The sequence below is a fragment of the Rattus norvegicus genome, chromosome X (assembly GCF_036323735.1).
Source record: "Rattus norvegicus strain BN/NHsdMcwi chromosome X, GRCr8, whole genome shotgun sequence".
In the NCBI taxonomy this organism is placed as follows: domain Eukaryota; kingdom Metazoa; phylum Chordata; class Mammalia; order Rodentia; family Muridae; genus Rattus; species Rattus norvegicus.
Genome location: NC_086039.1, coordinates 72,790,816 through 72,805,910, shown reverse-complemented (window position 1 = coordinate 72,805,910; position 15,095 = coordinate 72,790,816). Strand labels below are relative to the sequence as shown.

Here is a 15,095-nt window from a genome sequence, read left to right as displayed (position 1 = left end):
TCACTTTCATAACTTTTCATACTTATTTTGTATAGGTGTGGTGTGTGTACACATTTATGTGTGACAGTACATGCATATGGAGGTCAGAGGACAGCTCTGGGTATCAGTCCTTACCCCACATCTGTTTGATGCAGGCTCTCTCTTGTTGTCTGTGGCCATGGTGCACACTCTGTGCTAGCTAGCTCACGAGCTTCCGGAGCTTCTCCTCCCATCTCACTGTAGTAGAATACTAGAATTACAAACAAGTGACACAGTGTCCAGCTTTTACATGAGTTCTGGGAAGCCAAGTCATCAGGCTTGTGAAGCAAATGTTTTTCCTGGCTGAGCCATCTCTCTGGCCATCATAACTTTTTTTTAAAAAGCACAGAAGTTTTAAGCTGAATGTGGTAACACAAATCTATAATCCCATGTTGCTAAGATTCTTTCCCTGGAAGAGAAGTAAAGGATGTCTATCCCTTTTTTTAAGGTCCCACTGACAAACTGAAGTAAGATTCCACCACCAGGAAATAAATTTATTACTTACATAGCAGTGGGTGAGGGATCAAACAGGAACAGAGGAGACTTTTAAAAAGCCACACTGGAAGGCCTGTACCCATCGGGAATGATGGCTTCTTCCTGGCTGTGTAGACGAAAACCCCTCCCTTCAGCCGCCCCATCTATGTCCTCTAGCCCCTCCCCCAAGACTATGTTCATTCAAGGCAGAATTGTATACACTATTTGGGAGTGGTTTCTGGCCAGCTTGGACTACCTCAGACCTTGGTTGTTTGGTTGGTTATCTAAGGATGAATTTTAAGTTTTGATAAAGTCTAGTGCACCAATGTTTTACTTATAGGCTATACTTTATATGAACATTCTATGAGATCTTTGCTTACACAAATTATTTTCTCCTAGAGTCTTCCAGAAGTTTTATACTTTGACATTTAAGTCATTTAAGTTCATGTTGCATTGATTTTTTTCTATGCAGTATAGCTCCAACGCTCTCTTCTACATATGATTACATGTGACTGTTATTTTATTTGAAAGCACTTTGGGGACTGAGCTGGTACTGTGGCTGAGTGGTACAGCACTTCCCTAGCATGATGAATCCTTGTGTTCAGTCCCCAATATTGCCAAGGGAACACTTTGCGGAAAGCACAACCAGAATTTTAATCCCCACTCCATATAAGTGGGAAATTTGATTAGAAAAGCATTGTGTGATTTCTCAAGGTCCCACATATCATAATAGATGAAACTGACACGTAAGTCCAGATCTCCTGCTGTCCTGGGCCAGGAGTTTTGTAGCCAGGCAGCTAGAGCTCAGAAAGGCAGCCTAGCAAAGAGAAGATGATTCCTGAGAACGGCTTATTTGGTGCTAAAGTACAAGGCACAGACAGGCACAGGCAGTGGAGTGGCCTTCCCTCTGGCTCACTTGGGGTTGTTCACTTGGAAGGAGAAAGAAACTGGCCCAGTGCCCTTGCTCAGGTGACACTTGCTGAATGCTTTTTGATGATGATGATGAAGTCTTGGAATGAGTTCAGAGAAGGGCTCTGAAAATAATTACAGAGTTACAAAAGTAAATTGAAGCTGAAAAGAAAAGTTTAAAGGAACTAAGATTATTTAACCTGGAAGAGAGAGGCTCAAGATGAAACCCGATAACAGCTTTTAAACAAACATAAAACTTGGGCTCTCCTTCTGAGGGCTGAGCAAGGGGAAATGGGCTGGAAGAATGTGAGTAAAAGGGCAGCAGTCCTCCTCGGTGAGGATTGGCACAGATACGCATCCTCTAAAACAAGATAAACTCATTGAGAGTTTGGAGGCCAGAGATTTGCCAAATGTCGGCTTTGGTGATGAACTTCAGAATGTGGGTTCTATGGCAATCTTGCATAGCATCTCTGAAAATCTTCAAATGGCCCCTGACTATACTCTATATTCTAGTGCAATTCCAGAAGGCTTTTTTTTTTTTTTTTTTGGCTGTGATCTTTTCCTCCTCCTTAATCTTCGCATTAAGGTTTTTAGCATTTAGATTTCTGTTCCAAGGACTGAGACAAGCCAGTCTGAATCCTAAAAACTGCCCTTACCCTCCTCACCTTAAATCCAAACATCTAAATTCCTGACGCTACATATCTGGCCTATTAGCCCTGCCTTCTGTTACAGAATTGACTAGTCCAGTTCCGGCACCCACATTTGGATCGTGTTTCAGATTTCACTTCTGTATATCAATGCCACCTTGAAAAGGCGGGAGAACTGAGGCGGTGGTGCATCACTAGACAGCACGGTAACCTCCAGTGTCTCTGTGCTCCTTTTCTCTGCAGCCTGGGTCGGAGCCCTCGCCATGGGCATGATCTTCTTCTGTTCTCCCATTGTGAGTATATTCACTGACCGTTTGGGCTGCCGGATCACAGCCACCACCGGGGCGGCCGTTGCTTTCATTGGCCTCCACACCAGCTCCTTCACCAGGTAAGGCCTTGGTTACTGGCTACTTTTCCAAGGCTGAGAATTGGTTTCTTTCTTGGGGCTTTAGCTATGAGCACTGTTCTTATTGCGGGATCCTCTGTGACCCTGGCTATGTAGGGCCCTCAAAGGCCTTCCTCCTAAGATTCAGAAGCCAAAGCAACTCACTTTACGTGAAGTCTGCAGGATACACACGCAATGAATAATGCCCCCCAAAAGACTCAAAGTTCTAAAAGAATGTGAGGAGTCTAAGCCTGGTAGCTCATCGATCTCAGCTTCAGTCCTGCTTTGACCATTGAATTGCTCTGGAGAGTTGACGAGCATCTTTTACCTGTCTGGACTTCACTTTCTATGTCTTTAAGAGACCACATGGTTCCTTCAGATCTCTCCAAGCTCCCCTCTAATGGGGCATCTCACATAAGCTGGCCTTTTCTCCCTCAAGTAAGCACTTACTAGAGCTAATGTGAGGATGTAGCATTTCCAAATGAATCTTCAGCTGAAAACCAGCTAATCAGAGCATATGGCTAGTTAACATGGCTGGCCCTTTTCTGGGTGGCTCGGCTCTAAAAAGACAAGTGAGCCAGACACAGAGGGATCCTCATGTTTTGAGCATAGGAAGGATGTTTAGCAACATTCTCCACTGAAGTGCAGACCCAAACCCCAGCAACCCAGCTAAAACTCAAATCCTAGACTCATTGGTCCCACTGGGAGAATTGGTAGTGCTAGGTGAGAAGGCTACAAATGTATTTCTGCCTCCTTTCCTGTCAACCCTCAACAAGAATAAAGGCCCAATCCTACAGCGAGAGAGATGTGAGATTCCTAAACAAGTCTGCAGACTTTTTCTGCCAGACACATTGCAAGTTGTAGTACCTCCTTCTTCCAGTCTTCCTGGACTAATATAGGAGATTGATAGCCTGGAAATATGAACATGGCCACAGTGACATGTCTGGAACAGACACTGAGCTAACTTGAAAGAGGCTTGCTTCCTGGGTATGGCTCCCCAGAGAAGACCATGGCTCTCTGCGCTCAAGTTCCCATACACAATGGAGAATGAGACTCATGTTCTATCTCAACTGGCCCCATGGGGGTGAGCCAACTGTCTTAATGACTAAAGCATTTCCGGCTGCCCAGACTACCCTCCAGCAGAGCTTAGATTTGGCTTGCAGTGGTATCTTGGTTCCAACCCATCCAATCGGGACAAGGGAGAGGGGAAACCATATCCTGCCGGGAACCTCTCAGCCCTCCCAAGACAGCAGCTCCAAACTGTCAGAGGAACTTCCTGGTGGTCATCCTCATTTGCCCCCCAGAAAGCTGGTACCAGAATCTTGTGGGAATGAGCTAGGCCCCTGAAGTATCTCTAGTCTCAGTGCTACATAGCAGAGCCTTGTTTCTTCAGACAGAGCACAGAAAAGTGTAAACAAATTAGCAACATAAGGATCTCATTTCCTTTGCAGCCCACATGGGCTGTGGCACAGGAGGGAAACGCACTTAGATGTGGTGTTTTCTCCTGGCATTCTTATCTCAGCCCACTGGAGAAGACATTTTTCTCTCTAGGCTATGCCCCCCTGGTCTGTTTGCTCTTTCTGTAAGAACATTTTCAGAGCCAAGAAACTCTCTGGATGGTTTCATATCCAGAAGGAAGAACATGATTCTGCTTGTGGCTAGAACTTCAAGTCATTGCTATTCCTATTGTCTCACAATCGGAGCTCTGAGTCCTTTTGGATGATTGGAGCAGGGCAGATCACAGGCAGCACCAATGAGCCTTGAGCAAGGACTAACAAGGCCTCCCATCCTGGAGCCTAGTTAGAAACATTCACCTTACAGTGCCCTGAACTGAACCCCATGTTTCCCCCAAGACTATTTTCTTTAAGACTAGCTCCTGTCCTTTGGATAAGGCCCCAGCCTGGGCCAATCCCATAGGTTACCCAGAATTGAATGGGAGAAGACCCCAAGGAGTCTGACAGAAGCAAAACAATCACCTTAGCTAGAAGTTCAAAGTAAAGACAACCTGTTTGAAACTAAGCCCTACTCTCGTCCAGTGGATACAAGTAAATGGAACGCAACAGTGACGATAGTTCTTGGAATCCAAAGGCCACTGGCAGGACAGCATAAGTCCAGGGTTTCGTTATAAAGAGCTGGGTCTGTGTCTGAAGAACGAGGGCATTGGTTAGTTTAATGGCCAGATAAGAACTATTGCAAAATATATGGAAACATCAAAAAGAAAACAAGTATTCACTAGCTTGTGCCAACATTGTGTGAGGGCAGATGGCTAGCCAAACCGACCTGCCCGTGATCTCTCCCCTTCTAACACTTTGCCTTCTGTTACAAAGGCTTGTGACAGAGTAGGGCCTAAGAGTTTTAAGCAACAACCTGTCTTTCTTGGCTAGGCCCATAACATGAGGCTTGACTTCCTGTCAATCAAGCAGGCTACTTACTCTAAGGGAACTAATCCAAATTGTATGCAGTGACAGACAGGATTCTGAAAATAAAAGGGACTCCTTAACTCAGAGTCCCTGTATAGATCACCTGGGGCTTGAGCTAAAATACTTAGGTTTTCTCAACCTTGGGCAAGGACAAAGAAAAAGGAATTTCTCCTGAGAACATTAGCTGGTCTCTGAAATATTAAGGGCCCTGAAAATATTGACACACCAAAAACAAAAACAAAAACAAAAACAAAACAAAACCTCAGCCTTCCAAGACCAGAGTCTCGGCTCCTTGCAGACCTTTGTTGTTACTTAGGATGAAAACTTGGTCCCCAAGTCTACTCGTAGTATCTAGGTAAGAAGCAAGATAAAACTAATTTCCCTATGACATGCAGCCTCTCACCTAACCACTGCAGAGCTTAATTCATTCTGGTTTACTTTCTTTCTTTCATTCACTTTGTTCCCCTAATCCTCTCTCATGGGATGCTATAACCACACTGATCTGCATTGAAATTCTAGCTTTATTTTTTTTTAATGAGACAGAGACTTGCTATGTAGCCCAGGCTGCCCTCTTGTCTTAGCCTCCTGAGTACTGGGATTACATGTGTATGACACCACAGGTGTCCCAAGGCCAAGTGTTTTTTTCAGTGTCTGGTCAAGCAACTTTACTCTTGATTAAGACAGCACACTAGGAAGGACTGGCACATATTAACAGAGCATGTGCTTGTTTTCAGTCTAACTGGGGTGCTAATTATGCCTTTTCCCCACTTGTTGGAGTTTGACCTCATAGTCTTACTCAGTTGACTAGTCTTAAAGAACTAAAGGCAGAGGGCACATGCTTTCAATCCCAGCAGTTGGGAGGCAGAAGCAGGAGGATCTCTGTGCTCAAGGCCAGCCTGGACTACACAAAAAAAAACCTCTTGTTTCTAAAGAAAAACAAAAACACCCCACCATACTGGTGGTGAACATCTTTAATTCCAGCAGTCAGGAGGCAGAGGCAAGCAAGGCCAGCCTGTTCTACAGAACAAGTTCCAAGACAGCCAAAGCCACACAGAGAAAACCTGTCTAGGAAAACGAAACAAAACAAAAACAAGCAACAACAACCACGACAGCAACAACAAGCCAAGCATTTTTGATCTGGAGTTACTTTAGGCAAACTGCCTCTACATCTCCCATCTGCAAAGTAGGGTCCAAAGGTTCCCTATCTGCTCTGCAGGTTGGTGATGAGTGTGGCTCTCGGTAAAAGTGGAGGAATGGAGGCTTTCAAGAACAAAGGGGGCAGGTAAATTGCTTTCAGGCTGCTAAAGATAGCTCTTGGTGTTTCTCCACAGCTCCCTAAGCCTGCGCTACTTCACCTATGGGATTCTGTTTGGTTGTGGCTGCTCATTCGCCTTTCAACCATCGCTCGTCATCCTAGGCCACTACTTTCAACGTCGCCTGGGTCTGGCCAATGGTGTGGTGTCTGCTGGGAGTAGCATCTTCTCCATGTCTTTTCCCTTCCTCATCAAAATGCTGGGAGACAGAATCAAGCTGGCCCAAACCTTCCAGGTGCTGAGTACCTTCATGTTTGTTCTTACGCTGCTCTCACTCACCTACCGGCCCCTCCTGCCCAGCTCCCAGGACACCCCAAGCAAGAGAGGCGCCCACACCCTGCGACAGCGCTTTCTGGTTCAGTTCAGAAAGTACTTCAACATGCGTGTATTTCGCCAGCGCACCTACCGTATCTGGGCCTTTGGGATCGCTGCTGCTGCCCTTGGTTACTTCGTCCCCTACGTACACCTGGTGAGGAAGACGCTGACCTCAACTTGCTACCTGGAGTCCAAAGGGGAGGGGGGTGTTGAAAGGACAGCGCTTTGGAAAAAGAAACAAGCAGAGCCAAGCGTGGTAGCTGAGGCCTTTAGTCTCAGAATTGGGTGGCTGAGGTTGCTGTGAGTTTGATGCCAGCCAGCAAGATTCTTTCTCAAAACAAATAAACAAAAAGGGAACAAAGACCAAAGAAACAAAACAGTGATTGGCGATTGGCAGAGAAGTAAAGAGTATGGGTTCAAAGAGAACTTCAGCGGGAAATGATGGTAGTTCCTTAGGACAAGGCTGATTACCCATGGCTTCTCCCATGATAAAAGTTTAGATAGAAATCAGGCTTGGTAGTGCAAACCTGAGGGAGGCTGACAGAAGGGATGGCAAATTCAAGGCCTGTCTAACTACAGGATAAATTCAATCCAGTCTGGGAAATTTATCAAAAGTATGTCTCAGATTAAACGGGGGTAGGGGGCTATAGAAGTAAATCAGTGGTAGAATGTTTGCCTAGTATCCGCAATACCTTAGGTTTAATCCCTAGTCATGAAAGCAAAAGGTTTAATTGGATAGATGGGTTTAAGAGAATGAGTGCTACTGGAAGAGTGGTTCAGACGACCCAGGGCATGGTTTGTAAAGGCCATTCTGAGGCATGCTGGTCTCTGTGGTCAAATGATTCTGCTGAGGAAATAGCATGGACAGGAACTCTAGATTCAGGTGCGGTAATCTCTACTCTAGCGACAAATTTTGCAATTTTAGAGCCCATTGGCCACAGAACTGTTGGTTGTAGGGCAGCCATTATTCTCAACAGACTGTGAGGTTTTGTATGTATGCACATGCTAGAGATGGAAAATGGGCCTTGTCCCTACCAAGCGTGTGCTTTATCATTGAGCTACATCCCCAGCCTATAGACCTCGTGTTTCCTTAAAGCACACTTTGAAAAAGTTGCTGGAAGTCGGTAGACCCTTATCTCCTAGCCACCTGATATTTCAGCATGTCGATTTGAAATCATTGCATGGGATATCACAGAAGAGCATCTAGATTTTTTTAGTAGCTTGTCCTGTTGGGACTTTAAGGACTTGGAAGTGCCTAACCCTGTCAACTGTTTCTCAAACGCCCACATTCCAGAGAGTCTAGAATAAGTAGACTTTGTGATTACTAGAAGCAGTCAGGGTGAGGGACTTTTCCTGGAGTTGGGGGGCATGGGGAGGTGCTACTCCAATCAGAGGCTTTTGTTGTCCAGGGAAGTGAATAGCAGAAAATCCCAGATGTTCCAACATTTAACCAGTCAGTTCCTCTTTCTCCTCCTGTTCTGGGGGTCCTGGTGTTATGCTTTTCAGATGAAATATGTGGAAGATAAGTTCAAGGAGATCAAGGAAACCTGGGTGCTCTTGGTGTGTATTGGGGCTACTTCAGGCCTTGGACGTCTCGTCTCAGGCCACATCAGTGACTCCATCCCTGGACTTAAGAAGATATACTTGCAGGTGAGTGTCCATTGGTCCCCAGCCTACAATAGGTCATCACTGGGCTCTGGGATAGGATGGATGGTGAGCCAATGCAGTTCTCTGGGTTCCACCTTTGCACATGGTAGATAGTCAAATTCTCTGGGCCTCTGCTTCCCCTGCTTTTAAAGGCATTCATCCTTGTTCTCCTTCCTGAACTAGCATAGATAAAGGATTCCATGACAGCTGTGTGTGTGGAACCTTGCAGACATATAACAGGTAGTTTTGTATTAACAATAGCCCAGCAAATGAAAGCAGAAAACTCAGACCACCAGTTGGATATGTTCCCAAAGGAAGGATTTGTTTAATTGCTATAATTTAATTCCTATCTTGAAATCTGGAGCACTCTATAGCCCAGTGTCTCTCTCTTCTAGGTAAGGTCTATCACCTCTCACATCAGAGCTACTTAGCATCCACCACTGGCTCTGAAGAACTCCAGGTTACATAGCAAGTTCTGGGACAACCAGGACTACATAGAAAGACACTTTATAAAACAAATAAACTGGAAATGCCTCCTACCAGTGGACCCTAAAATCATGCCAGAAAAGGCCAAATCTCATTCTTTCTAGTTCTCACTGTCCTTATGTGTGCAGTGAAAATAATTCTTCCCATCACTATCTTGTCATAAAAGTGAGCATCAAAGCATGTAGAGAGGTGGCCCAGTTTAGTCCTTTCGATGGTAATATAGGATTCCTTGCACTGTGGGCAGTGACCACCCTAGTGATACTTTAGTGATCCTTTTTTTGTGTGACGTGAGCTCAGTCTGGTTTGAACACAGGCCATTTTGGCCTGCCTAGCAGCAGTAGCGCCTTCCTGGCCTGGCTCATGGTTCTGTTCCTGCAACTGGGCTTGCCAAGAGATGCCAGACTGGAAAGCCTTGTGGGAGAGTAAAGGCAGCCACAAAACACAAGCAATCACAAAGTACCCCCCAGAAGAGTTTGAACTCACTCCTCTCCTGGGAATGCCCCAAAAGTACTTCTAAAAAGCCCCGACTATAGTAGGGATTCCAAGGTCTTTGGTAGTGCCAAGTGAGTTCCTTAATACCATCCTGTGTCATAAAGATATGATTAATTTTCATGTGGAATTTGATTTCTAGTTGCAAGAGGGAGCTTCCTCAGAGTTATGGGTTCTCTTGTAATCCACCCAGGCCAACCTAGCATCATGTTGAAGGAGAAACTGAGAGACAGGCTTCTTCCACACAAGAAGTGTCAGCGTCGAGCTCACATGCAGCGTGTTTCATACCTGTTGTCCTAGTTGGCTTTCTACTGATGAGATAAACACCATGACCCAAAGCAACTTGGGGAGGGAAAAGTTTACTTCATCTTGCAGTGTACAGTCCATCATGACCGGAAGTCAGGGCAGGGACTTGGAGGCAGAAGCTGAAACAGAGACTGTGGAAGAATGCTGCTTATCGATTTGCTTAGCCTGCTTTCTTATATAACCCAAGACAATCTCCCCAGGAATGGCATCACGCATACTGGGCTGGGCCTTTCTACAGCATTATTGATCAATAAAATGTCCCATAAGCTTGCCTAAAAGCCAATCTGATGGGGACATTTTTTTTCAATTGAGGTTCCCTTTCCTTAGATAACCCTAGCTTTTGTCAAGTTAACAGAAAACTAACCAGCACACCTATCTTTCTCGAAATGATGGATGGCAGGCCCAAGTCTCAGAAAAGTGAACTGTCTGAGGTTAATCCATGAGTTTGTGACTGGGATAAACAAACTATGAAATGTCTCGTTCCTGTGCAAATATCAGCAAGTGCTGTATCTGAGGAATGGCTTTTTGCGCAGGTGTATCATGTGTCCCCCACCATGGCTCTTCCCTACCAGGGTTAGCAGCTTCACAAGGCCAACGAGTTCAGAAAATGAGAATAAGCTGGCCCCGAGCCAGAAGTCTCTCCTGCAGCGGGGCAGCAGCCCAGTGTGGCAGCTCACATGCTTCTCAGCACGGGCCCCAGCAGAGAGGCAATGTCTGCTGCTTTTGCTTTCTGCCAGGCAACTAGAGTTCCAAGGGACAAGGAGGTACAGCTAGTTAGAGGCTGAGCTAGGTAGGACCCAGGACTTCTGCTGACTCCCTTCTTTTCTTCTTCTTACACGATCCAGTTTTGCCACTTGGAATACTATAAAATTACATTAGAACACAGCTGAGATAGCTTCATCCCCTTATAGCCTACCTCCCTCATTTTATAAATTTTGAGGGTTTGGGGCTCTGGTGGGTGTGGTTCAGTCAGTAAAATGGCTTTTCTGGTAAGTATAAGGACCTGACTTTGATCATGAGAACCCATGTTTTTTAAAAGCTTGGCAATAACAAAAAAGGGAGGAGAATAGCAAGATGACTCAGTGGGTAAAGGTGTTTGCCACACAAGCCTGACAACTTGAGTTCAATCCTCAGAACCAACATGAAGGTGAGAAGAGAGAGCCAACACTCTGACCTCCAATAGATGCTCATGCTCTCTCTCTCTCTCTCTCTCTCTCTCTCTCTCTCTCTCTCTCTCTCTCTCTCTCTGGGTAGAGAGAGATATGATATAGAAAGGTCTCTGTAGCTCCATACTCAGCCAACCTAGCCTAATGGGTGAGCTTCAGGCCACTGAGAGACCTTTCTAAAAAGGTCTTCCTGAGTCTGACACCTGGAGTTATCCTCTGGCCTCCAACATGAGCGCACGCGCGCGTGCGCGCACACACACACACACACACACACACACACACACACACACACACACACACACAGAGTTTTTTAATTGAATGTTTTCGGACCAAAGCACAGACAATGATGAAGGTTTTTTTTCCAGTTTTTCAAGATTCTCCATCACAGAAACCTTCAGCCTCTTTTGCCCTCAGAGGCAGATGCAAGAGTGCCAGCATGGGTGGCAAAAGGACGGCACATAGCTTCAGATGCTCAACAGCCACCCCAGGACAGCCTATGCTTCTCTGCAGTTTGTAAAGCTAACTGACATGCCAGGCATCCAGCTCCTGAATAGCCTGTTAAAAAGGAAATGGAAATTGTCTAAATGACCTCATTTGGGGTCATTTTTGAAGCCTGAGTTCCAGTTCGAGGAGGGATTATAAATTTCCAAGCCTTGACAAGGCCTACTGGAGGATAATAAGAGAGATCTAGATACATCAGTTAGCAATTTCAACTGATTAAGATCTGTTAATGGGGTCCTTTGTTTTATGGAATGGTATTAACTCTGAACTGCCATACTCAGCTTGATTGATAGGTGGGTCTGATTTTAGCTCACACTTGCATGTGAGCCTCCTAAAGGAAAAGCAGGTGTGACTCAGTTCTTATTACTAGCTTCTATGTAACTACCTCAAAATGGCCTGGAACAAGTTCAAAGTCTCCCAACAAAGGCATTCTAAATGTCCAAAAAGCAGGTAATACCCTAACAAAATCACTGTCGGCAACAACACAGAAAATCTGTAGGGTATGAAACAGATTTGATTTGTGTTTTTTCTGTGTGTTCCTGGCTATGTTTTCCTGCCTATTGGTCAACTGTGGGCCTTTGGAAAATCATCGGGCATCCTAACTCCTTAATAAACAGATCAGGTCTTAGTTCTGGCCCTGAGATGACCTGGCTCGCCCAGCGACAGTGAGTTGGGAATGGGGTCTCCTCTCTATGCTCACAGTCCAAGGCTTCAGTCTAGCTCACAGACACTGATTGCAAATGACCTTAATTAAAAATCAGAGTGGGGTAGAAGGGGGGAGTTCCAGAAGGAAAAAACCCTAGAAAGACAGGTTCTTTGGTTTGGAGTAATTTTGCTCAGCCCAAAGAATTCACAGTACTAGCCAGTGCCCCTGGGCTGCTCCACTGCTGGGCTACTTTTGCGCTCTACAGATATCCTTCTATTAGCTTACTAGCTCCCTTGCACAGCCTCTCTGTTGCCTTCTCTGAGTATGTAGCCATGCCCAGAGCTTCCTAGAGCCAACATGCCTGACATACCTGGGACAGGTGATATGGCCCAGACCCTAAAGCATAGGGAAATCTGAGTGAACCTCCAATGGTCTCTCTCAGGCCCATGTATTCCTAATTCTACCTAAGCAAAGTAGGACATTAACTGCTCTATTTTAATAAGCTGCGCCTTGCATCACAACTACAATCTAATCATCATGCAAGCCTTCCTCACCTTCTCCCTTCCTCTTCCCATGCCTTACTTGATCTGAAAACACCAATATAGCTTGATCCCAGATCCTGATTTTAGGATCAGACAGAAAAAGTACTAATTCATCTCCCTTCCTCTCAGGATCCATTGCAAAGACCAACTTCTTTGGCAATGGGCAAGGCAATGTCTTCCCCCTCTCACAACTTTTTAAACTTCCTGCTTAATTCAGCTAAATAGGGCTGACCTCTCTTAAAGACAAAATCCCTCAGTGAAGGACTTAGGGCTTGAGTACATAGAAAATATACTCTAACTGCTCTCAGCTGACACCCCACCCAGTCCCAGTTTGCAGATGGTAGAAATGAAGATCTTAGAAAAGAAATGTAATTTGAGGTTCTTGTTTCTCTAGGTCCTCTCATTCCTGCTCCTGGGCTTGATGTCTATGATGATCCCCCTATGCCGGGACTTCGGGGGCCTTATCGTTGTCTGCCTCTTCCTGGGCCTATGTGATGGCTTCTTCATCACCATCATGGCTCCCATTGCGTTTGAACTGGTGGGACCCATGCAGGCCTCACAGGCCATTGGCTACCTCCTAGGCATGATGGCCCTGCCAATGATTGCTGGGCCCCCCATTGCAGGTGAGGCTAATGTCTGAGAAAGGTATGGGTCTTATTTTCCTTTCAGGAACCTTAGCTCTTTGGAGTGCCACTGCTTGAGACCTCTTTCCCTCTGATTTTCTGTATAAACATCCTCTTTGGAGTGAATAAACTCCTGATGGAAGAGATTAAACATAGTATATGGGCATGGGTTGTTCAGGGCTGTATATGTTTCCCTCAGATTTTACTGTAGGCAGCCTGGCTCCTTCCAGAGAGCAGAGAGAAAGGTATGGTTGGTTTTCTCAATCACTGTGTAGCATAGACTGACCTGGAACTCACTAGGTAGACTACACTGGCCTCAAATTCTTCATCTTCCTGGTATAGCCACTCAAGCATGTTACACATCACACTGACTTTAATCTGACTTTCTCTTTTCTCCCTCCACAGTCAAATGGTTAGTTTCAAGGTAATTAGGTAAAAGAAGAGGTAAAAAAGAAAGTTGCCCCTGATTTTACTAAAACTTATAGATACCCTTCCACTTCCTGATCTTCACCTACTGGCTTTGGAATGGAACCATAGTAGAGATTCGATTGAGGAAATATTCTAGGATGGGCAAAATGCTCCACCTCCAAATTTCTCTGTCCACCCTCCCAGGAGGACATAATAAATACTCAAGAAGTACCAGAAACCAGAAAACCAGTGAAGAGAGAATGAAAGTTGTCTTCTTTTAAGGGGTTTCCCCTAAACACTGGCTCATTCGTTCACTTCTAGGCTTGTCAAATGAGCTAATTCAGTAAACATCCCTCAAACACCAATTTTGTCCAAGGCATTGTGAAGACACTGTGTGAGAGTGGCAAATCTTTCACTCTAAGCTCTTGTGCAGTAGGAACACTGTCTACCAGGAGAGAAGCTTCTACGCAGCCAAAGAGTGCCAGAGAACCCATAATTCTGTCTGTTTTGCTTATTTCCTCAGTAAACAATAGGGTAAGGGTCCTCTTCTTGCCATCTACACAGTGTGTCTTCTCCTCTTAGCTTCTTAGGTAAGCTTCTCATATCAAGCACATGCATGGTATTGGCAGCTGGAGGAACACAAAGGATACATGTATACATGAACCGGAAGAAGTTATACACATTCAGCTTCCTCCTAGGGCAACTGAGACTCCAGAGAAAGGAAATCTCAGAGAAAAAAACAACTGGAGGGCTGGCAAGATGATCTGGCCTGTAAAGTGCTTGACATACTAGCCTCTGGCTCTAAGTCTTACCCTGGAATACACATAAATGTGGAGAGAAACAACTGCACATGACCTAATGTCATACATGTGCCTACACACATCACACACATTTTATTTTATCAATAAAATGTGAACAAAACAAGGGTAGAGGGAGCAGGGCCGCACTGTGAACCATTCTCTTGAGTCTTTTGAACTCAATTTCTTTGTAACACCAGCCCTAGGAGTGACTGAAAGGTGGTAAGTAGCTTAATGAAAGACAAAAACAGAAACTTTAAAGAGAAGGTTCATCTGGTGTCTTTGATAATGAGTACTCACCTCAGGAGCCTTGAACTTGAGAGAGCCCCTGAATCAGGGCAGCATAGGCCAATGCTCTTGAGAGGCACTAGAATGCACTGTCCCCCATCAGAAGAGGAAAGACAGTGCTTCTGGGTTGCAGGGAAAAGCTAAACTAAGCCTGTGTCTCTTGACCCTTTCAGGCCTCCTTCGAAACTGCTTTGGTAACTACCATGTGGCCTTCTACTTTGCGGGTGTCCCCCCAATTATTGGGGCTGTGATCCTTTTCTTCGTCCCTCTGATGCATCAAAGGATGTTTAAGAAAGAGCAGAGAGAGTCCAGCAAGGATAAGATGCTGTCCCACGATCCAGACCCCAACGGAGAACTGCTGCCCGGGTCCCCAACTCCTGAAGAGCCCATTTAATGCCTCTGTCTTGCCACTGTGTGCTCCTTCCCACTCCCCACCCCTCCATCCTACCCTGCTCAGCATTTACATTTTTTGCCACCAGCACACTTGTTCCCAAACCTGTGCACACAGCATTTCAGCCACCTGACCATCTCCTCTGAGCCAATGCTCTCAGTGTTCCAAACTCATTAACCAAATTCTCCCCATGAATGCCTTGAAACTTGCCAGGCTTTTCTCCCAGGATCTGGGAAAGCGTGGGATCACCCCCTGGCCTTTGGATCCTCCCCATATACTTTCTAACTCTTTGGGGGGGAGGACAGGGATGGGACCTCTGGCCCC

The 15,095-nt window shown here is 45.5% G+C and overlaps 1 protein-coding gene across 1 annotated transcript in view; it reads left to right on the top strand.

Moving 5' to 3' along the window:
* Nucleotides 1-14,815, top strand: part of Slc16a2 (solute carrier family 16 member 2) — a 123,204-nt gene extending 108,389 nt beyond the window's left edge. Inside the window, exons 2-6 of the mRNA NM_147216.2 lie at nt 2,292-2,436; nt 6,185-6,635; nt 7,988-8,131; nt 12,659-12,887; nt 14,554-14,815. Coding sequence (NP_671749.2) covers nt 2,292-2,436; nt 6,185-6,635; nt 7,988-8,131; nt 12,659-12,887; nt 14,554-14,774 — 1,190 coding nt within the window. The 3' untranslated portion in view covers nt 14,775-14,815. The remainder of the gene's footprint in view (nt 1-2,291; nt 2,437-6,184; nt 6,636-7,987; nt 8,132-12,658; nt 12,888-14,553) is intronic.
* The last annotated feature ends 280 nt before the right edge of the window (nt 14,816-15,095 follow it).